The sequence below is a fragment of the Macaca thibetana genome, chromosome 2, assembly GCF_024542745.1.
Source record: "Macaca thibetana thibetana isolate TM-01 chromosome 2, ASM2454274v1, whole genome shotgun sequence".
Classification (NCBI taxonomy): domain Eukaryota; kingdom Metazoa; phylum Chordata; class Mammalia; order Primates; family Cercopithecidae; genus Macaca; species Macaca thibetana.
The window spans coordinates 101,494,892-101,517,697 of NC_065579.1; the positions used below are offsets into that span (position 1 = coordinate 101,494,892).

At 46.7% G+C, this 22,806-nt stretch overlaps 2 protein-coding genes across 12 annotated transcripts in view; one reads left to right on the plus strand and one right to left on the minus strand.

Moving 5' to 3' along the window:
• KIF9 (kinesin family member 9) overlaps positions 1-14,814 on the minus strand; it is a 53,349-nt gene extending 38,535 nt beyond the window's left edge. For 2 of the 9 annotated variants that reach the window (XM_050780775.1, XM_050780772.1), the window contains exons 1-5: positions 14,683-14,814; positions 9,161-9,254; positions 7,215-7,380; positions 5,439-5,545; positions 2,843-3,067 (exon numbers count right to left, since the gene is read on the minus strand). In XM_050780775.1, coding sequence (XP_050636732.1) covers positions 2,843-3,067; positions 5,439-5,545; positions 7,215-7,380; positions 9,161-9,254; positions 14,683-14,780 — 690 coding nt within the window. In that variant the 5' untranslated portion in view covers positions 14,781-14,814. Of the gene's footprint in view, positions 1-2,842; positions 3,068-5,438; positions 5,546-7,117; positions 7,381-9,160; positions 9,259-13,154; positions 13,398-14,682 lie in introns of those variants that run through there. The other 7 variants (XM_050780780.1, XM_050780779.1, XM_050780778.1 and 4 more) reach the window with 5 other exon arrangements.
• Positions 14,815-15,139: 325 nt separating this feature from the next.
• KLHL18 (kelch like family member 18) overlaps positions 15,140-22,806 on the plus strand; it is a 60,795-nt gene continuing 53,128 nt past the window's right edge. For 2 of the 3 annotated variants that reach the window (XM_050780840.1, XM_050780842.1), the window contains exon 1: positions 15,140-15,282. In XM_050780840.1, the coding sequence (XP_050636797.1) occupies positions 15,154-15,282 (129 nt within the window). In that variant the 5' untranslated portion in view covers positions 15,140-15,153. The remainder of the gene's footprint in view (positions 15,283-22,806) is intronic. The other variant, XM_050780843.1, reaches the window with a different exon arrangement.

Consider the following 22,806-nt stretch of genomic DNA (forward strand, 5'->3'; position numbering starts at 1 on the left):
ACCATGTGCCCAGGCTAGTCCGGAACTCATGAGTTCAAGAGATCTGCCCGCCTCGGCCTGCTAAAGTGCTGGGATTACAGGCATGAGCCACTGTGCCTGACCTAGTAATTTGTATTTTTAAAGGGACAGTAGGCCCTTACCTCTAATTTACAGGAGGAGGCCTTATGACCAGAATATACTTAAAAAGGAATGTGGTGGAAATGGCTGTTCTTGGAGAAAAAGGTCTTTGAGAGATAGACTGATGTCTCCTTAAATGCTGATGAGAAATGCTATGAACAAGCCCCAAAGTGAGGGTGGGGGACAGCCCCCTGGGGAGAGGAGAACACCTGCTGAAGAGGGAAGGCCTGAGGCTGTGGAGCAAGCCTAGCAGACCCCTGTGGCCAGACCTCTATAGCTTATAGCAGTGAGGCTATATAGTCTGTGGTCAGGCCTGTTCTACAAATCCAGTGACACTCACCAAGAATATAAGGGGTCACTTCATCTTTTTTTTTTTTTTTTTGAGATCATTCTCACCCTGTTGCCCAGGCTAAAGTGCAGTGGCATGATGTTGGCTCACTGCAACTTCTGCCTCCCGGGCTCAAGTGATCCTCCTACCTCAGCCTCCCAAGTAGCTAAAACCACAGGTACAGGCCACCATGCCAGGCTAATTTTTTGTATTTTTTTTGTAGAGACAGGATTTCGCCGTGTTGCCCAGGCTGGTCTCAAACTCCTGAGCTCAGGCAATCCTCCTGCCTCAGTCTCCCAAAGTACTAAGATTACAGGCATGAGCCACCACACCAGGTCATTCACCTTTATGCTTCAGTCCCCCGTCTGAAGTACCCTCTTGCCTTGTCTTTCTTTTTTTTTGTTTTTTCTTTTTTCTTTTTTTTTTTTGTATTTTTAATAGAGAGGGGGTTTCACTATGTTGGCCAGGCTGGTCTTGAACTTCTGACTTCCAGTGATCTGCCTGCCCCGGCCTCCCAAAGTTCTGGGATTACAGGCGTGAAACACCACGCCCAGCCTTGCCCTGCCTTTCTGACCTCCTTTTTTTTTTTTTTTTTTTTCCTTTTCTTTGAGACGGGGTCTCACTCTGTCCCCCAGGCTGGAGTGCAGTGGTGTGATCTCGGCTCACTGCAAGCTCCGCCTCCCAGGTTCACGCCATTCTCCTGCCTCGGCCTTCTAAGTAGCTGGAACTACAGGTGTCCACCAACACACCCGGCTAATTTTTTGTATTTTTAGTACAGACGGGGTTTAACCATGTTAGCCAGGATGGTCTCTATCTACTGACCTTGTGATCCACCTGCCTTGGCCTCCCAAAGTGCTGGGATTACAGGCGTGAGACACCGCTCCCAGCCTTTAAAAAAGATCCCGCTATTGACATTGAGGAAGTAAGTAGCTATGCCGTGAGAAGGCGCTATGATCATGCCTGTGAGTAGCCATTGCACAGGTGCCCATTGCTTGGGCAATATAGCAAGAACTCGCATAAAAAAATAAAGAGTTCCTAGCCTATATGACTTCTAAAAGAATAACATACACTTGACTGATTTCTTGTTTTTGAGACAGAGTGTTGCTCTATTACCCAGGCTGGAGTGCAGTGGCATGATCTCGGTTTACTGAATCCTCTACCTCCTGGGCTCAAGTGATCCTCCCACCTCAGCCTCCCAAGCAGCTGGGACCACAGGCATGCGCCACCATGCCTGACTAATTTTTGTATTTTTGGTAGAGATGGGGTTTCACTGTGTTGCCCAGGCTGGTCTCAAACCCATGAGCTCAAGTGATCCACCCGTCTTGGCCTCCCAAAGTGCTGGAATTACAGGCGTGAGCCACTGTAGCAGTGCATTTGACTGGTTTCTAAAAGCTTTTATTTTATTTTATTTTTTTGAGACTGAGTCTTGCTCTGTTGCCCAGGCTGGAGTGCAATGGTACGATCTTGGCTCACTGCACCTACGTCTCCCGAGTTCAAGTGATTCTCCTGCCTCAGCCTCCCTAGTAGCTGGGATTACAGGCACCCGCCACCACACCCAGCTAATTTTTTGTATTTTTAGTAGAGACGGGGTTTCACTATGTTGGCCAGGCTGGTCTCAAACTCCTGATTGCAGGTGATCCACCCACCTCAGCCTCCCAAAGTGCTAGCATTACAGGAATCAGCCACCACACCCGGCCTTATTTTTTTCCATACAAGAGCTCATAATTTAACATTAACTGAAAAAAGGGACATAAGAATCATTTCAACTATGTAAAGAAAAAACTGCACAGGAAAAAAGACTGGAAGGAAATGAGCTAAAATATACATTACTGTTGCCTTATGTAAAAAACATATTATGCATGAATCATTTTTTTCTTTGTCTTTTTATTTATGTAACAGGAAAGGAAGAGGAAATAAAATTCTTTTTTGTTCCTATATATTTTTTTCAGCACTGTCTGAACATGCTAAATGTGCATATGTTAATTTCCATTCTGATAATCAAAGTAAGTAAAAAACTAGCTGGACACAGTAGCTTGCCTGTAATCCCTGCACTTCAAGAGGCTGAGGCGGGAAGATCGCTTGAGCCCAGGAGTTCAAGACTAGCCTGGGCAACATGGCAAGACCTTGTCTCTACAAAAAAAAAAAAAATTAAGTGAGCATGGTAGCATGCGCCTGTGGTCCCAGCTACTTGGGAGGCTCAGGCAGGAGGATCTCTTGAGTCCAGGAGGTCGAGGCTGCAGTGAGCCATGTTCATGCCAGTATATTCCAGACTCAGAGACAAACCAAGATCCTGTCTCAAAAAAGGAAAAAGAAAAAGAACAAAGAAAAAGAAAAGCTGAGAAGGAGTGTGGGAGGGAGGGAGACAAGGAAAGGAACTCTCAGGTTTTATTATCTCACCTCAAAAAGGAGGCTGAATGCATCCTCCTCCTGACTTGTGAGGTGAACTGACAAGCCCTTAATGAAGACTCCTTGAGGGTTTTCTACGATGGTCATTGGTGTGACTGACGGTCCAACATAGGGCAGAGTGGACAGGAGATCAAACAGGCTCTCATTATAGATTTCCAAGTAGGAAACACGCACAGTGATGGCATGTGTGGGGCGTTCTTCGATCATCCTAAAAACCTAGATGACAGACAAGAGTAGAACTCCAACAGTCAACTAGCATAAGGGGGGCTTCTTACCTCAGAAGGGAACATCAAGACATACAGAATTATTCTTGTCCTAAAGGAATTGGGTGATATTTAGTATCATCCTATAGTTTTTTGAGGCTTGACATCAGATTGGCTAACACTTGAACCATCTCAAGAAGTAGAAGCATAATGAGTGGAAAGGACTCTGGAGTGAGGATTTCTTATTTTATAGAGTCTCATCATTTATGTGCCTCTTTCGAATCTATTTAATTCCATCCGCTTATAAATCTCTGTGATTGAGGCAGTGCAGGGGCAATACCTATTTGTGGAAGGCACCATGAAATAAAATTATTTGTCGGCCGGGTGCGGCCTGTAAGCCCAGCACTTTAGGAGGTGGAGGTGGGCAGATCACAAGGTCAGGAGATCAAGACCATCCTGGCCAACATGGTGAAACCCCGTCTCTACCAAAATTATAAAAGTTAGCTGGGCATGGTGGTGTGCGCCTGTAGTCCCAGCTACTCAGGAGGCTGAGGCAGGAGAATCTTTTGAACCTAGGACACGGAGCTTGCAGTGAGCTGAGATCGTGCCACTGCATTCCAGCCTGGGTGACAGAGACTCCATCTCAAAAAAATAAATAAATAAATAAATAAAATAATTTGTCTATGGTCACTCAGCTAGTAAGGGTAGAAGTAAAGCCAGAACTTAGCCTTCTCAACTCCCAATTCCCTCCCCAGTGCTTATCAAGGAAGGGATAATTCCTGAGGTCCTGCCTTCCTCTAAGAATTTACACCTGTGCTGTTCAAAATGGTAGACATAAGTTACAGATGGCTGCTGAGTACCTAAAATGTGGCTAGTACAAATGAACTGAATTTTAAATTTTATGTCATTTTAATTACATTTAGATTTTTTTTTTTTTTTTTTGAGATGGAGTCTCGCTCTGTCGCCCAGGCTGGAGTGCAGTGGCCGGATCTCGGCTCACTGCAAGCTCCGCCTCCCGGGTTCACGCCATTCTCCTGCCTCAGCCTCCCGAGTAGCTGGGACTACAGGCGCCCGCCACCTCGCCCGGCTAGTTTTTTGTATTTTTTAGTAGAGATGGGGTTTCACCGTTTTAGCCAGGATGGTCTCGATCTCCTGACCTCGTGATCCGCCCATCTCGGCCTCCCAAAGTGCTGGGATTACAGGCTTGAGCCACCACGCCCGGCCACATTTAGATTTAAAAACTGATGCAATTCAGTTATTGGTAAACTGTAAGTATGTCTGGAACAACTTGGGTATGTAAATCTACTTTTTCAACATTTTATGAAATCTAAATACAGATCAAGCATTTCTGATCATATTTATGCCTAAACTGAAATGTGCTCCAAGTATAAAATATGTACTGGATTTCAAAGACTTAGTATGAGAAAAAGAATGTAAACTATCTCAATAAGTTTATATTGATTACATGCAGAAATATTTTAAATATATTTAGTTAAATAAAATATATCATTACAATTAATTTAATCTGTTTATTTTTACTTTTTTAAATGTGGTTACTGGAAAACTCAAATTTGCATGTGACTTACAGTATATTTCTATTAGAGGCATTGGGCTAGATTACTAAAGTCTAAGATGCTGAGATACTAAAGCTTTGACAGTGGGATATTAAGGATATTGCTCCAAAAACAGGAACATGGATGGTTCACATACTAGAGGAATGTCTACACTTCTTATAGGACCGGGCTGCAAAAGTGTTATAGGACAGGGCTGTAAAGCCACCAAGATGTTTTCGGGGAAAGTCTTTTGCCTCCTACCTCCAACCAGAGGGTCCTTACAGAACCCAGGCTAGTGGGGCCCAAAGGAAGGCCCTTCTGTCCTATCTTCAGTTATGCTATTGAGACCCCCAGGGCTGACACAGTCCTGAAAGCTCAGGTCATGCCCTGCTTTTTGCTTTTGATCTTTCAGGGTCTGTGGTGGTGAAAAAAAGCCAGAGTAGGCCAGTAAGGAAGCTCTGCAAGGGTCCATATGCCCCTCATTAAAACCAGGAAGGAGAACGATTAGGACCTCCAAATCCTTAATTACAGGATCACAGACCATTGGAGCAGCAAGAGGCTGATTAGCATGCCTGACTCCCTCCTTCCCAAATGAGGAAACAGGCTCAGTGCGGGTATGGGTCAGAGTCTGACACCCAACCTCCTGGTTTCCTGAGGCCCCTGAGTCTACTGACTCCAGAGCCCTGTGTATGTTTTCTCCAGTACCAGTACCCACTGCAACTCCTTTGAGGCCTGGTCCCCCCTGTCTCTAGTAGCTGGCCTGGGGTCAGTAACATCTATGGCAGAGAGAGGGAACCTGTGTGGCATCCCACCCTTGGGCCCACTCTCTACCTGCTGCAGGGCACGAGGGAGGATCCCCCGGTGCTTGTAATTCTCAGTTGCCCCCGTCATGGTGTATGTCTTGCCAGCTCCCGTCTGCCCATAACACATGATGGTGCCTGCAAACATTTCAAAACACGGTGACATCCAGGAAAATAGCTCCAAGGATACTCTCCCCTCCCCCAGCATGCCTAATGCCAGCCAGGGCCCTTCGCATAAAGATGGCCAGTGGGAGCAGCCAAGAACATCAGGAATTCCACCATGGAAGAGGATGGGTGGGCAGGGGAGCAGGGACAAAAGTGGTCAAAACAAGGACATCTGCCCTGAATCTGTGGTCCCCACAATGCTTTGCTGTTCCCTCCACCAAGAGATGATCCTGCCCTAGGGCTTCTGAGAAGGACAGGGAATCTCAGGGTACAGAGGAACTGGAACTTTTCCTAAAAAGATGAGGAGGGAGATAGGAGCATTAGACTCCAACCCTTCTCTAGCATAGCTATGAACTGCCAGGGTCTCAGGGTTGGCAGGAGGCATCAACTTCCCACAGAGGCAAAGAGGGGCTTTCAAAATCTCCAGGAAGAGATGGAGTGGAAAGGGCATTTTCTGTCAAGGGTGAGAATTCTTTGTAGACTACAAATTCCTGCAGGATCAAACAGGGCTCCTAGTTGGTTCCATGTCACTTCCAGAAATGTACCGCCATGAGCAGGCCCTGATCTGGACCACTGCCCCCACTGGGAAGACTTTCATTGCACTTCTCAACATCCTTTAGGTCTACCATCACCACCAGGCTCTGGAACGCAAACCATGCAGTCACCCTGAGCTCAAGTTCCTATCTGTTCTTCCCCTTAGCATAGGCAGCCTGAGCCAGACCCCATCCCACAGACTGCCCATGGGCATTTACATGGCAGATCTGCCCAGGCAATGCTGGGCTGTGGAAATTTTTTGCCTTTGTCACACAGACGCTCTAGTTCTTGGGACTGGTAGCAGGTTTTACACAAGGGACCCTGATTCAGCATCTGAGTTGGAGCCAGAAATGGTATCTATTAACCCGGCACAGATGAACGGGAAGGAGGCACTTCAGCTGCAACTCAGAGCCCATCTGTGGTTCCACAGCACCTCTGCTCAAGACTATTCATCTCCCTGGGCCTTAGTTCCTCTGTCTTCACCTCCTCAAGGTCACAATCCCTTCAGAGCATCGTGAAAACCAAAAGAGAACCTCCTTAAGTCTGGGGACCACATCTAAGTATCACATTCAGTATAAATTACAGCATCTACACTCAAAACACTTTTAAATATAAAACCTAAACTTGCAAAACAGGGAACATCCTACTCAGCAGCCACCAGATGGCAAAGTCTACAAACTGTGATATATTCTTTTATATATTCCTAGAATGTCAACTGTACATTAATTGTGTTGGTAGAATAAATGAAAATAGCTCCTAGCAGGAAGCTGAGAGACAAATGTTTGGACTCCATCAAATTCATCATAAAGATGCATCTTCAAAACTAATATTTGAGAGATTTGAAACAGGATAATAATTGAACCCCTGTGACCTATAGACAGCTACAATCTTTTAATTTTCCTATGAAGGTAGAATCCCAGGACATTGGATCAAGCCATGCCCACAATGTCAACAAGCAAACAGTAAGTTTTGCAACGTAAGAACATGGAGACAGACAAATAAGCATACAAATGATAGTAAGTGAGGTTTTATTTTATTCACCATAAAATATTTGCATCTCTTACTCTTCAGGTTCTTATATAAGACAACAGTTAATTAATTAAGTTACCATTATAGCCATTGAGGGCCTGAGAAACCACATCCTTTGCAACTGTCTCATAAACCAAGTCCTGGGAGGCATCGTGAAGAACTCCATCCAACTTGAATGACCAGTCTATCTGTTGGTTATTGACAACTCCTCTCCGAATGTCTTTTTTTAAGTGAATATCGATGCTCTAGGAAAAAAGAGTGAGAAAGAAAAAAATGTTATTTGTTCAAAAATAGGTATTTAAAAAATCACTGATAGCTGAGGCCTAATTTGGAGGGAACAGAGGAAGTGAACTGTAGGATGAACAGGGACTCCCACGTAGGGGCTGATATTCCAGATGAATTCTTTGGGATGGGAGAAGAGAGCTCCTGCAGGGAGGTGGAAAGATCAGGAGACTGGAGCACTTCCTAGTTTTAGCACCTCTAACCCTAGTTCATAGGGTGCTGTCTGTCTTGGTTTCTCCACCTATGATATGAAGTCAAATTTATCATGTTCTTATTAAACAAGTTTTACATAGATTCCATAAGCACAGGGAGGCCTTCAATTACGCCAGAGGGAATAGTGAGCCTGGCGACAGAGGCCTGGGCTCCAGCCCCATTGCTCTGGTTGCTGGCAGTGAGGCCTCTCTCAGCTCTGCATTATGGTGAACACCTACTTCCACACACATGCTATGAGCCAAAGTGAGTGATAATGAAATGAAAGCCACAGAGAAGGCTATGGACTTCTCAGACATTGGAATTAAGAGTAAATTGAGGGTGCCATCAGCAGATTTTTAGATGCATGCCCCTTCATAGTAAGTCATTGTGGTAGCAGCTGGGTTAGGGACATACCGGGTAAGGTCAATGGTATGTCTTCTTGATGAGAACTTCTGATGTAAAGACTTTTGCTGAAATCTTACACTGACTGCCCTAACGCAGAAGCTATACCTGGCTACAGAGAGAAAAATTAAGATCAAGAAAGACAGACTTGGCCAGGCGCGGTGGCTCATGCCTGTAATCCCAGCACTTTGGGAGGCCACAGCAGGTGGATCACCTGAGGTCAAGAGTTCAAGACCAGCCTGACCAACATGGTGAAACCCCATCTCTACTAAAAATACAAAAATTAGCTGGGCATGGTGGCACGTGCCTGTAATCCCAGCTACTAGTGGGGCTGAGGCAGAAGGATCACTTGAACCTGGAAGGCAGAGGTTGCAGTGAGCCAAGATTGTGCCACTGCACTCCAGCCTGGGCAACAGAGTAGGATTCTGTCTCAAAAAAAAAAAAAAGAAAGAAAGAAAGAAAGACGTGGTCCATTCACACATTAAATGCTCTGTGCTTCTGTGTTCATTGAAAACCATGTCCAGCAGGAAACATTTGAAAGGGCTGCATGTGAGCTCTTTTCTGACCGCTAGGATCTATGAGGCTTGGGCAGTTTGCCCTTTAATTTTTCCTTTGAAGAATGTTTCAATGCTGCCCAGAGTAGGCCCATAATTGTCTGCTGAATGAAAACATCTAACACTCTCACGCTGTCCTAAGCCTTCAGAAGCGTTCTCAGGGTGAGGATATAGGGACAGATATATCTTTCCACTTCTCTTGATAAGTATTTCTCCAGATGTTTTGATAAGCTAAGCAGTAATGAACTCAAGATATTCTTACTGCACCCCTTGGGAGATTATACAATGACAGATCAATCACTAGAAAGCTTTATGAATGTGAAGAAATGTCAATTTTTCTGTGTCAGATATGAGGGTAAAGGTAAACTTATTAATTTATTAAAGGTAAAATTATTAAAAGATAAAGATGGGATTTTATTAATTTCCTCATTAGCAGCGTTGTGAGGGGGTGGTTTGGACTTGATGGACTCTAGAGTCCATTGGACCCTGTCCAATTCTATCTTGGTCCTTCAAAGGTTGTTTGGAAATACGGTTACACTATAGGAAGGTGGGACAGAGAGGCCCAGTCAGGTGAAGGCAAACACATCGCACTTACTCTTTTGTCATCTCCGTATCTGATCATTTCATGAGCAAAGTCATCGGTGGGTTTGACACGGACAAACGCGTGAACTTTTTTCCTAGTACCCATTCTAGCTAAAAAGAAGGGAACAATGAAATTTTGAATAGTCATTATTAAATAACAAGTAGAGAAGAGGGGTCATTCGTTAAGAAGATCAGAAAAGAGTGACAAGCAGTCCATTTTTCCCTCTCTCCCTGAAAGCCAGTCTTCCTTTTCACCCCTCAGCATTTCAGTGTTCTACCCACAAGACACTGCTCAACAAATACAGGCACTTTCTGCTTCACAGACTGCTTTGCCATTTTCCACCAATGACCCCAGAGAGACCGAAATACAAAGTAAAAAGAATGCTTCCTTTAGTGTCCTAATCTTAGATGTCATTTCTAGAAATGTTCTGCATCTAAGATGATGAGTCCACTTATACTTTCCTTCTTTTATTATATTTTCTTCTGAAATACTTACTATGAAATACATTAAAACTAATTTTCTTTTCATTAACTTATCTTGCTTCAGATACAGCATCCTCTTCTCCAAGAGACTAACTAGATCAGAAATAAATGCCCTAGAAGTATATTTGGTCCATAATCAAATATTCTTTCTTCTCTTACTATATTAAGAAAAAATATCACAGACAGTCCCCTACCTCCTCTTGCTCTCCTAAAACCTAACTATATTCTCATCATTTTCTTTTTTTTTTTTTTTTTTTTTTTTTTTTTTTTGAGGCGGAGTCTGGCTCTCTTGCCCAGGCTGGAGTGCAGTGGCCGGATCTCAGCTCACTGCAAGCTCCGCCTCCCGGGTTCACGCCATTTTCCTGCCTCAGCCTCCCGAGTAGCTGGGACTACAGGCGCCCGCCACTTCGCCCGGCTAGTTTTTTGTATTTTTTAGTAGAGACGGGGTTTCATTGTGTTAGCCAGGATGGTCTCGATCTCCTGACCTCGTGATCCGCCCGTCTCGGCCTCCCAAAGTGCTGGGATTACAGGCTTGAGCCACCGCGCCCGGCCTATTCTCATCATTTTCTTTCAGTGTGTGTGTATATGCATGTGCACATATATATATAGTAGTATAAATAAAGGAAGACGTAGGACATATATACATACATTTTTCTCTTCTTTTGAGACAGAGTCTCACCCTGTCACCCAGGTTGGAATGCAGTGGTGCTATCATGGCTCAATGCAGCCTTGACATCCTGGGCTCAAGTGATCCTCCTGCCTCAGCCTCCCCAGTAGCTGGGACTACAGGTGTGTACCACTGTGCCTGGCTAGTTCTCTTACCTTCTTTTTGTAAGATGGTGTCTTACTATGTTGCCTAGGCTGGTCTTGAACTCCTAGCCTCAAGTGATCCTCCTATCTTGGACTTCCAAAGTGCTGAAATTACAGGCATACCCAGCTGATGTTCAATTTTTTTTTTTTTTTTTTTTTTTGAGACGGAGTCTCGCTCTGTCGCCCAGGCTGGAGTGCAGTGGCGCAATCTCGGCTCACTGCAAGCTCCGCCTCCCGGGTTCATGCCATTCTCCTGCCTCAGCCTCCCGAGTAGCTGGGACTACAGGCGCCCACAACCGCGCCCGGCTAGTTTTTTGTATTTTTAGTAGAGACGGGGTTTCACCGTGGTCTCGATCTCCTGACCTTGTGATCCGCCCGCCTCGGCCTCCCAAAGTGCTGGGATTACAGGCGTGAGCCACCGCGCCCGGCCCAATTTTTTTTTTTTTAATTAACATTTATTTCATTGTTTTATTTTTGGAGATAAGGGTTTCTTTATGTTGCCTAGGCTAGCCTTTAACTTCTGAGTTCAAGTGATTCTCCCATCTCAACCTTCCAAGTAGCTGAGACTACAGGCGCATGGCTTGGCTTTTAAAACACTAACTTTTGGCTGGGCGCAATGGCTCACACCATAATCCTAGCACTTTGGGAGGGCAAGGTGGGCAGATCCCTCGAGGCCAGGAGTTTTGAAACCAGCCTGGGCAACATGGCAAAAACCCATCTCTACAAAGAATACAAAAATTAGCCAGGAGGCCAGGTGCGGTGACTCATGCCTGTAATCCCAGCTCTTTGGGAGGCCGAGCCAGGTAGATTACCTGAGGTCAGGAGTTCAAGACCAGCCTGGCCAACATGATGAAATGCCATCTCTACTAAAAATACAAAAATTAGCCAGTCGTGGTGGCAGACGCCTGGAATCCCAGCTACTCAGAAGGCGGAGGCAGGAGAATCGCTTGAACCCGGGAGGTGGAGGGTGCAGTGAGCTGAGATCGCACGATTGCACTCCAGCCTCGGCAACAGAGAGGGACTCCATCTCCAAAAAATAAATAAATGAATAAATAAATAAAATAAATAAATTAGCCAGGCATAGGGGTGCATGCCTATAGTCCCAGCTACTCAGGAGGCTGAGGTGGGAGGATCACTTGAGCCTGGGGAAGTTGAGGCTGCAGTTAGCTTTGATCATACCACTGCACTCCAGCCTAGGTGATACAGTGAGACCATGTCTCAAAAAAAAAACCACAAAAAACTAACTTGGGCCAAGCACAGTGGCTCTTGCCTGTAATCCCAGCACTTTGGGAGGCTGAGGATGGCAGATTACCTGAGGTTAGGAGTTCAAGACCAGCCTGGCCAACATGATAAAACTCTGTTTCCACTAAAAAAGAAAAAAAAAAACAAAAATTAGCCGGATGTGGTGGTGGGCGCCTGTAATCTCAGCTACTCTGGAGGCTGAGACAGGAGAATCGCTTGAATCTGGAGGGTGGAGGTTGCACTGAGCCAATGTCATGCCACTGCATTCCAGCCTGGGTGACAGAGCAAGACTCAGTCTAACTAACTTTTAAGACGTTAACCATAAAAACCCCTCATGTATAACAGGGACTTGTTTTAATTAGATTATCTTGCTTTTTAAAAAAAGTACATTAAATAATGGTAACATTTTATATAAAATTATCTAAGAGAGGTCCATTGGGTGTTACCTGACAAAAGTTATTTCCGATTTTATTTATTTATTATTTTCGAGACATTTATTTCAGACAGTCTCACTCTGTCTGAGACAGTGCACTCAGGCTGGAGTGCACTGATGTGATTTCAGCTCACTGCACCCTGTCTCCCAGGCTCAAGCAATCCTCCCACCTCAACCTCAACCTCCAGAGTAGCTGGGAGGACAGGTGTGCGTCACTACACCCGGCTGTTTTGCATTTTTGTAGTGATGGGGTTTCAACATGTTGCCCAGGGCGGTCTCAAACTCCTGGGTTCAAGCAATCCATCCACCTCAGCCTCACACTCAATTTCTAAAGCTTGGGGAACCACTCTTCACATCCAAGGGCCCATTCTCCTGCCCAGAGAAATTCAGATGCCATCCAGGGTATGCTCCGAAAGGGACCATGAAGAAGCAGGGGAGCTCTGGGAGCAGATGCCCGGGCCTCCCTCCCTGAAGTCCCTGCACAAGAGTAGCACAGGCCAGTTCAGAGCATCAACCTCAGCTGGGCATGGTGGCTCACGCCTGTAATCCTAGCACTTTGGGAGGCCAATGTGGGAGGATTGCTTGAGGCCAGGAATTAGAAACCAGCTTGGGCAACACAGCAAGACCTCGTCTCTACAAAAAATTTTAAAAATTTGCTAAGTGTGGTGGTGCATGCGTGTGGTCCCAGTTATTCAGGATGCTGAGGCAGCAGGATCACTTAAGCAGTGATGGCACAACACTGCTCTCCGGCCTGGACAATAGCATGAGACTGTCTCAACAAAACAAAACAAATAAGCAAAAGCATCACTCTCCCTCCAGAGCCTGGCCCTTCTCTGCCCCGATATTTGCCAACATGCACATGCACATGCAGTCACCCCATGTATGCTTCCCTCCCCATGCTGACACCATGGCTCCAAGCAGGCCAGGAGCCATATCCACCTCCAATAAGTCTTCCTTTGCACACCCGTCTTGTAAGCCTGCTACTCAGCAGCCCCTTAACACCCAAACATTTGGAGACCCCACGCCATCTTGCACTTACTGAAATACTGCTTGTTACCATTCTTATGTCGCTTCATTTGAGTGGGTTTCAGTTCCCAAATTAAATTACAAGCTGCTTGAAGGCAAGGATTGTGCTTTTTATCTCTTTGGAATCCCCTCACAATGTCCAGGGCAGAGCCCAGCACAGAGTAGGTGTTCAGGAAATGGCGGTGGGTGGTGATGGTAATGGCTGGAAGTCAGAGGGCAGCTGAATCTTCATATGTGGATCTATCTTCAGTCACTACTGAGAGAGTCCCAAGGGGCATATGATGTCACTCCCCTTCCATGACAACTCCAACCCAAGCCCACAGCCCTTCCAGGAGGACACTTGGTTTCCAGGTGCAAAAATTCACGTCCAGCACCTCACCCCACCTTTTTTTTTTTTTTTTTTTTTTTTTTTTTGAGACAGGGTCTCACTCTTTCACCTAGGCTGGAGTGCAGTAAAACAATCTCGGCTCACCATAGCCTCCACCTCCTGGGTTCAAGCGATCCTCCCACCTCAGTCCCCCAAGTAGCTAGGACTACAGGCGTGCACCACCACGCCCGAATAATTTTTGTATTTTTCCTAGAGACAGGGTTTCGCCGTGTTGCCCAGGCTGGTCTTGAACTCCTGAGCTCAAGCAAGCCGCTCACTTCAGCCTCCCAAAGTGTTAGGATTACAGGCGTAAGCCACGGCGCCCGGACCCCTCCCTTTCTCCCTCAGGACTTTGTGGGGAATGTCTCTCCTTGGGGAACCACCCTTTGATATTTCTGGTATAACAAAGCAAGTCTCTGAATGGTCACCAAGAGACTTCTGTGTTAAGACGCTCGAGGTTTCCTCATTTGTCTTTAGTGGGAATTAACAGAATTGTCAACAAGCACCCATGAAGACTCGACAAGAGGAAAGGGAGCGTTTGGTGGTTGGGGTGGTAGGCACCAGGTGGGTCCCTGTCTTCCAGTGCTCCTGTCTAGACGAGGGGCTGTTATGGGGGAACCCTCATAGCTACCCGAAGCGGCAGCAGCAACACCCGAATCCAAAACACTGGGTCCAACTGCACCTGGCCTTGGCTGAACAAGACTAGGACGCAGGCAAAACTAGCCTTTCTCCTTTTTCTCACCCAATGTGCCGGACCCCCGCGTGGAGCCTGGGCGGCAGTGGGCTTTGAACCCATTCCGGTCCCTCTCTGGAGAGGTTTCCTCATCTGTAACGCGAAGGGCCGCGACTGGTGATCCCAAAGCCCCCTCTAGTACGAAAATCGACTAGTGCAGAAGAGTCCAGACGACCTCTGGCTCCCTGCCTCACGGCCTCTGTGTCCTGGGCGCGACCCCTTTATGGGACCAATGAACATTAGCTCCGAAGACCGTAAGCCGAGGCCAGGCTGAAAGGACTCTCGTGATGTCGCGCCCTCCTTCGCCTGGGTTTCAGAGATGAGCGATCCAGCTGGGAACCCCCAGATAGAGCGGTGTTTGGACCCCAGCCACTAGCAGCAGTCCAGGCGCACACCCTTCTCCCGTCTCTCCACTCCCACCGGCGCGCAGCCCCTGCTCACCGTTCACCAGGCAGCGACGCTCCCGGGACGCGACGGCCACAACCGAAGCCACCTGCACTCCCCACGCGGGGCTGTCTAGCAGTGTACACAGTCGCCATGGCAACGGGTCGCTTCCGGGGATTCCGGAAGTGTCGGGGTAGCGGAAATGAAGTCCGAGGTCCTACGTCGAGGATACGGGTGAGGTCATGGCCGAATCGGGAAGACGAGAGATGGGGCCGATTGATCTAGAAAGACTTCGGCCGATGCATGCGCGAAGCCAAGTTCGAGGTAGCGAGACAACGAAGGCCGCACGTGAACCAGGAAGCGGGGCGGCGGGGCTTCCGGCGCCGAGGAGTTTCAACTACGGCGGCCGCAGAGGCCCGTCTAATTGCTGCTCCGCGCTCCGAGCCGCTGTCGGCGTGCTAGATCGCCCCGCCCTGGTTAGTGTCTAGCCGGCCGGCGAGGCCTGCGCAGTTGCGGCGGCCGGGGAAGATGGTGGAGGACGGCGCGGAGGAGCTGGAGGATCTGGTGCACTTCTCGGTGTCCGAGTTGCCTAGTCGCGGCTACGGCGTCATGGAGGAGATACGGCGGCAGGGCAAGCTGTGCGACGTGACCCTCAAGGTATCGCGGACTGGGCGGCAGCGAGCTGAGGGGAAAGGGGTCGAGCGGGGAGTAAAAAGGGGCGGGGGGTCAGAGAAAGAGAGGTCGAGCGGGGAGAGGGTTGGGGAGAAGAGGTTTGAGGGTTGCCGAGTAGTGGGGAGAGAGGTGCCGAGCAGAAGGGGATCGGGGCCGAGTCGGGGAGAGGAAGAGGACAACCTTTCAGCCCCTGAAAGGAAAGGTTGAGAGGTGCGCCGCTTAGGCCCTTGAAGTGGGAGATATTGGGGTGACAGCCTCCCTTTTCTGTCATACAGACGAGAGAAAATGGACTTACCTTCTATGGAGGCAGGGGCGGTGGCCGGCCCCACATGCTGATGGGCACCACTGAATTCAGCACCCTCTCTTGTCACTACAGATATTTCTTTGTGCCTGTCGAACTTGGCTGTGCTGTTGTAGAGAAGGCTTCTCCTTGGGAGTCATTGCCTGCCCTTAATTGTTGAATCACTACTTTGTCTCTTAAGAGCTTTTAAAATCTGATCTGGAAATTTTTTGAGGTGGGAAGCCACCCTGCCCCACACTGGAAGGCATCACCACCACCACCACAAGCTTCCCGGGGCTGGGCCTACTGGCCGCCTGGGGAGAGGGATGCTGACTGATATTAAAAGGGAAAGATATCTTAACCACCTGTTCCCCACCAGCATTCTGGTCGCAAGAGCCAGCCTCCCTCCTGTGCCTGGGTCTTTTCATGTGGAAGGGGCATGCTGTGCTGCTCCCTGGCCAAGCCACCGAACCATGTGGAGACGTCCGGCCCGGGAGATGATGAGTGGGGCTCCCTGTTGGGCTTTGACCGGAAAGTTCTCAGCATCTGTGGGTGATCCCTGTTTAAAAAACAAACAGGGCAGACATGGTGGCTCACACCTGTAATCTCAGCACTTTGAGAGGCGAGAGGATCACTTGAGTGGGGGAGTTGGAGACCAGCCTGGGCTATGTAGGGAGACCCTGTCTCTACAAATAATAAAAAATTGGCTGGGCATGGTGGCCTGTGCCCGTAGTCCCAGCTACTCGGGAGGGTGAGGTGGGAGGATCGCTTGACCCTAGGAGGTCAAGCCTGCAGTGAGTTGTAATCGCACCACTGCACTCCAGCCTGGGCAACAGAGCAAGACCCTATTTCTCTCTCTCTCTCACATACACACACACAAAGAAATAAAAGAAAGAAAAAATAAAACTGCAGAGATCCTTTTGCTCTTCTTTTCTTTTTTTGAGACAGAGTCTCGCTCTGTTGCCCAGGCTGGAGTTGCAGCGATCTCGGCTCACTGCAACCTCTCTCCTGGGTTCAAGCGATTCTCCTGCCTCAGCCTCCCCAGCAGCTGGGACTACAAGCACACACCACCACCCCGGCTAATTTTTTCTATTTTTAGTAGAGACGGGGATTCACCATGTTGCCCAGGGTGGTCTCGAACTCCTGAGCTTCAGCAATCTGGCTGCCTCGGCCTCCCAAAGTGCTAGGATTACAGGTGTGAGCCACCACGCCCAGCCTGCTCTTATTTTCTGCGTGGTTAAGGAAACTTTCCTTCTTCAACATAGTTGAGTCAGATCTCTGGAGATGGTAGAGTAGGATGGTTGAGTATGGCTTTGAAGGCAGAAGAATTTGGATTAAAATCCTAGTTGTAACCTTGGGCAAGTTACTTAATCTCTGTAAGCCTCGGTTTTTTTTGTTTTTGGTTTTGTTTTTTTGAGACAGTCTCTCTGTGTTGCACAGGCTGGAGTGCAGTGGCGTGATCTTGGCTCACTGCAACCTCCACCTCCTGGCTTCAAGTGAATCTCCTGCCTTAGCCTCCCAAGTAGCAGGACTACAGGCGCCTGTCACCACGCCTGGCTAATTTGTGTGTGTGTGTTTTTAGTACACACGGGGTTTCACTATGTTAGCCAGGCTCATCCTGAGCTCCTGACCTCATGATCCGCCCGCCTCAGCCTCCCAAATTGCTGGGATTACAGGTGTGAGCCACTGAGCCCGGCCCTTTTCATCATTCTAAACCCTCCTGAAGGAGGTTATTTTCCAGGAGAGGAGTGAAGTGATCTGAGAAGGCACGAGATCTTCTCAGATGGGAAAGAGGAACTAAGAGAATTCAGAAAAATGAGCTAGACTAAAGGAGGCAGAGGAAGTAAAAGTAAATTAGAAGTTTTTATCCACAGTGATTACATGGTGGAAGATGTTAAGGCCACTAGAAATTTGTAAGCAGAAAAATGATCCGGTTGTGGCAGCAACACTTGGTGTAAATAGAGACTAGTGAAAAACAGTAATAGGTGTGAATTTCTAAATTAAAATTTAGGCTGTAGACTGGGCACCGTGGCTCATGCCTATAATCCCAGCACTTTGGAAGGCCAAGGCGAGTGGATCGCTTGAGGCCAGGAGTTTGAGACCAGCCTGGGCAACATGGCAAAACCCCATCTCTATTGGGGGAAAAAAAAAAGAGTTAGGCTGTAAGGGTGAACCAGGGGAATCTTATAAGACACAGGGAATCAAAAAGGGCATGGCAGCGTGGGATGGTCACATATACTTCTACATAAAGTATTAATAGTACACTTAATGCAGATATTGAATATAGTAATCTTTCAGCAGAACTTTGCTCATTCATTCAGAAGGAAAAGTAAGTTATCAGACGTGGCTGGGTGCAGTGGCTCACGCCTGTAATCCCAGCGCTTTGGGAGGCCGAGGCAGGTGGATTGCTTTGAACTCAGGAGACCAGCTTGGGCAACATGGTGAAACCTCATCTCTACAAAAAATTAGCTGTAGTGGTGTGTACCTTTAGTCTTAGCTACTCAGGAGGCTGAGGTGGAAGGATCACTTGAGGTGGGAGGATCACTTGAGCCTGTTGCCCAGGCTGGAGTGCAGAGGCTGCAGTGAGCTGAGATCGTGCCTCTACACTCCAGCCTGGGCAACAGAGTGAGACCCTGTCTCAAAAAAAAAAAAAAAAAAAAAAAGAAAGAAAGAAAAGAATCAGACATAGTTTCAACTGAGACGGTCAGTCTGAATTGCTGTGTTAGTTTCAAGGATCTAGAACATAAGGACCAGTATATTTATTTTTTTCTCTCTAATAAAAAGCCTCCAGTAGGAAGGACTAGTATAAAGGCACGCGCTAGAGCTGGACAGGACTGTAGAGAGCATTTACTTCACTGATTTTGAAAACTGTATTGTAGAGCCCAAGGAGTAGCTCTGTAGCAATATAATGCTGGAACCGGGGAAAGGGCATGCAAATCAGGCTTTGCACATTTCACTACTTGCCACCAGAGCTGTCCTGGGAAATCTGTTTTGTCTCTCTTTCTTGTCAAAGTCTTTCTTCAGTTTTCTGGTGACTCCACAATGTTTTTCAAGTAAACAGACACTGAAAAACTGGTTGGAAGCTTTTTGGTGTGAGATATTTTATTGACTGGTGGGCCTCCCTGTCAGGCAGTGGTTCTCAAACTTCAGTGGACTTCAGAATCACCTGGTAGCCTTGTCAAAACGCTGGTTGTTGGACCTCACCCAGAATTTCTAATTCATTAGGTCTGGCATGGGCCTGAGAACTCATATTTCTGACAGGTTCCCCTATGCTGCTACTCTTAGTCTGGGACCACGTTCTGAGGGCCATGGTTGTAGGGTGATGGACCTGTCGTTTTCTGTGGGATATGTTCAAAGTCCGTAGATCTTCCTCCAGGCTTCTTCCTAGGTGGTATAAGCCTGGCTGTTATTCTGGGAGACTTATGGTAGGAGAGGGCTGGAGGTTCTCCCTTCTGTGTGCAGACTTTCACTTAATCCCACTAAATGGTACCACTTCCTTGTCTTCAGGGGTGCCCTGGTTACCCAGGTCCAGAGGCTCTTGTTCATTCTGTCTGAAGAGTAAACCTCCAGTCTTCTACCTGGGTGGTGATGCAGCAGTTGCTTGCCTCAGGGAGGGGGACCAGTACTTCCTGATTTCAGTCCTCCTTCTTGCTCACAACTTCAGAGGAAACTGGTCCCTCCAATGGTTCCATTTTGGAGGGGATTCTTCAGTGGCTTGCATTCCACAACACTCAGTATCCTCTAAGTCAGTTACTACTCATCTTTTCTTCTTCTAAAATTTTGTTGACCCTTCTAATCTGCTGTCTCTCTCTGCTTCTTTTTCCTTCAGAGCTTTGCTGTTCCTTGATCATCAGTCCGAAAGGCAGTATCACACAGACTCTGCAGCCACACTGCCTACGTTTGAGTTCTGGGTCTGCCACTTATTAGCTGTGAAAATGAGCAGCTTCCTTAAACACTGGTGATTCTCTGTCTCATCTGTAAAATGCAGATCACCACCTACTTGAATGTTGAGGATTCAATTAGTTAATGTACTTCAAATAATCATGTAGTAAATGCTCAGTAACTAGTGTGTGTGTGTGTGTGTGTGTGTGTGTGTGTGTGTGTGTGTATTTTCTTTCTTTCTTTCTTTCTTTGAGACAGAGTCTTGCTCTGTTGCCCAAGCTGAAGTGCAGTGGCGCAATCTTGGCTCACTGCAACCTCCGCCTCCCAGGTTCAAGTGATTTTCCTGCCTCCTCTTGAGTAGCTGGTATTACAGGCGCATACCACCTTGCCTGGCTAATTTTTGAATTTTTGTAGAGACAGGGTTTTACCATGTTGGCCAGGATGGTCTCAAACTTCTGACCTCAAGTGATCTGCCTGCCTCAGCCTCCCAAAGTGTTGGGATTACAGGCGTGAGCCACCACGCCCAGCCAGTAGTATATATTTATTAATAATAATTTAATGAATTTTCTAGAAGGAGTGGAGATAAGTTCATGTGTTCAACCTGCCATTTTGAATTTTTTTTAGCTTCTGATGAATTTTGAATGATTTTATCTGGACAAAATGTTCATTGCCTTAAATGACTTTGCCGGCCGGGTGTGGTGGCTCACGCCTGTAATCCCAGCACTGTGGGAGGCCAAGACAGGTAGATCATGAGGTCAAGAGATCGAGAACATCCATGCCAACTTGGTGAAACCCCATCTCTACTAAAAATACAAAAATTAGCTGGACATGCTGGCGTGGGCTAGGCAGGAGAATCGCTTGAACTCGGGAGGCACAGGTTGCCATGAGCCAAGATCGCGCCACTGCACTCCAGCCTGGGGACAGAGCGAGACTCTGTCTCAAAAACAACAAAAAAGACCTCTGCACTAATTCATTAGCCTGCACTTTACAAATGAAGACCCAAGCCCAGAAGGGGAAGGGACTCGTTCAAGGTCACAGGTTGAGTTAAGCAGCATTGGGACTAAACTCTTTGTCTCCATATTCAGGGTCAGGTGTTCTCTCATGCTCTCCTGTTGCCTCTTCTGTCACTGTCGGTAAATGAACTGATTTCAGCTGCTGCCACATGAATTAATCTACCTCAGATCTACTGTATTCATCCTTAAGGGCGTGTCATCTTTTCTCTCTTCCTGAATTATAGGGAGAACGTGAAAGTGAGTATTAGCATTCATGCCACATTCTCAAAATTCACTGCCAACACTTGAACCTAGGCTTAATTTCCTTTTGGGAAATATTTGAAATTTAAATTCATTGGGAGCCTGTCGGATAGTGAAGTAGAGGCATGACAGAAAAGAGTAACATATTCATTAAAAAAAAAAAAAATCACTTTCTGTATCTCCAATGGCTTGAAGCTGTTATGAGGAAAAGCCCATGGTTCTTTTCCTTGGCAAATCATTTTATCTTAAAAGTTATGAGGATTGTAGTGCAAGACTTCTTGGCATAAGGCTTGGCCTAGGTAGACAGATTTGCATCCATGGAAGCTCTCGTCCCCTCTTCCCTGAGTTGAGTTTCGTGTCCTTTGCTCTGGGCTGCCAGGAGCCCAAGGCTTAGGCAGTGTTGTCTGATTCATCTGGGTCTAGCCATTTGGGCACACTCACTAGATTTAATGAGTTTTTCTTCTTAGTCATAAGATTTGGAGCCAGATTCATATGTTTATTTTTTTCCCTTATGCTTCTGTAAGGCTTTGAAGTTCATATATTTCTGCTTTCCCTTTATCTCACACATTTATTTTCTTTTTGAGTGACAGTAGAATGAGGTCACCAAACCTGAGTATTATTCACAGGGCCATAAGCTTAAAGGAGAGAGGAGCTCCCTATATAGACACACACCCTTTGTTTTGCAACCGCTGATAAATGGTTCCTGAAAGATCTGCTGGCATTAGCCTTCTCAGCATTTTCCCAAGGCTCCTGCCAAGGTTTTGAACCTGGCTCTGATAATTTAGCCCTCAGAAGGAAATGTTTTTTCCATGGATGAAAGGTACAGTATTAGAATATTTCCTTGTGTGACCCACTAAATGTAGGCACACAATTTTCACGAAATTGGCTTCAAGAGCTACGCATTTGAATCTGGAATCTTGCCTAATTTGTTGTCACCACTGGCTTTGTGATGAAAGAGTAGGTGGAGAAGGATATGAGGAAATGAATTAAGGGCTTGTCGATGCATGCCATTTTTATGTTGTGTATAGTACAGTGAGTTACACAGGGTTAATTATAGATCTAGAATAATCATATTAAAAGGAGCTGTAGGCTGGGCACAGTGTTTCATACCTGTAATCTCAGCACTTTGGGAGGCGAGATGGAAGGATCGCTTGAATCCAGGAGGTCAAGGCTGCAGTGTGAGCCATGGTTGAACCGCTGCACTCCAGCCTGGCAATAGTATGACTCTCTCTCAAAAAAAGGAAAAAGGGAATTGTAGAGGTTCCCTATCAAAGCTATCATTTTACATGTGTATGCATGGACATAGAGTGTGGAATGAATGGAGACTGGAGTGGGGTGAGGGATGAGGAATTACTGGGTACAATGTACATTATTCAGATGATGGCTACGCTAAAATCCCAGCCTTCACCACTATGCAATATATCCATGTATCAAAACTGCACTTGTACCCATAAATTTATACAAATAAAAACATTTTTAAGCCATCATTTTACAGATGTAAAAAACCCTGAGGCTTAGAGCTATTAAGGGATTTGCCCACGGCACAAAGCTATATCAGCTGAGATCTAACACAGCTGTTTATTGGTGGAAGCCATGCTTTTACATCCTGTCAGATTATTCACCTGCCCTGCTGATGGTATGAAGCAGAGTAGGGAACAAAGCATCCTTAGTGTCATTCTTGAGTACAGAGGGCAGGGATATGAATGTCCAGATGCCACACCAACATTTTATTTCAGGAGAGAAGATGCAGGCTTTTTCTACTAGTCTCTTAGACATATGAATTCTTGACTCTGATTTTGAAATGACATTGTATTAGAAACTTGTGCTTCTGAATATTGCTCATTACCAGGGTTTTCTACTGACATTTTTCATGTAGTTAGGTTTCTCTCTCTCTATGTAGTTAGCTTCATCTTCCTCTTTTTTTTTTTTCCTTGAGACAGGGTCTCTTCTCTCGCCCCGGCTGGAGTACAGTGGTGGGATCACAGCTCACTGCAGCCTCGAAATCTCTGGCTCAAGCCATCCTCCTACCTCAGCCTCCCAAGTAGCTGGGACCACAGGTGTGTGCCACCACGCCTGGCTAATTTTGTTTATTTT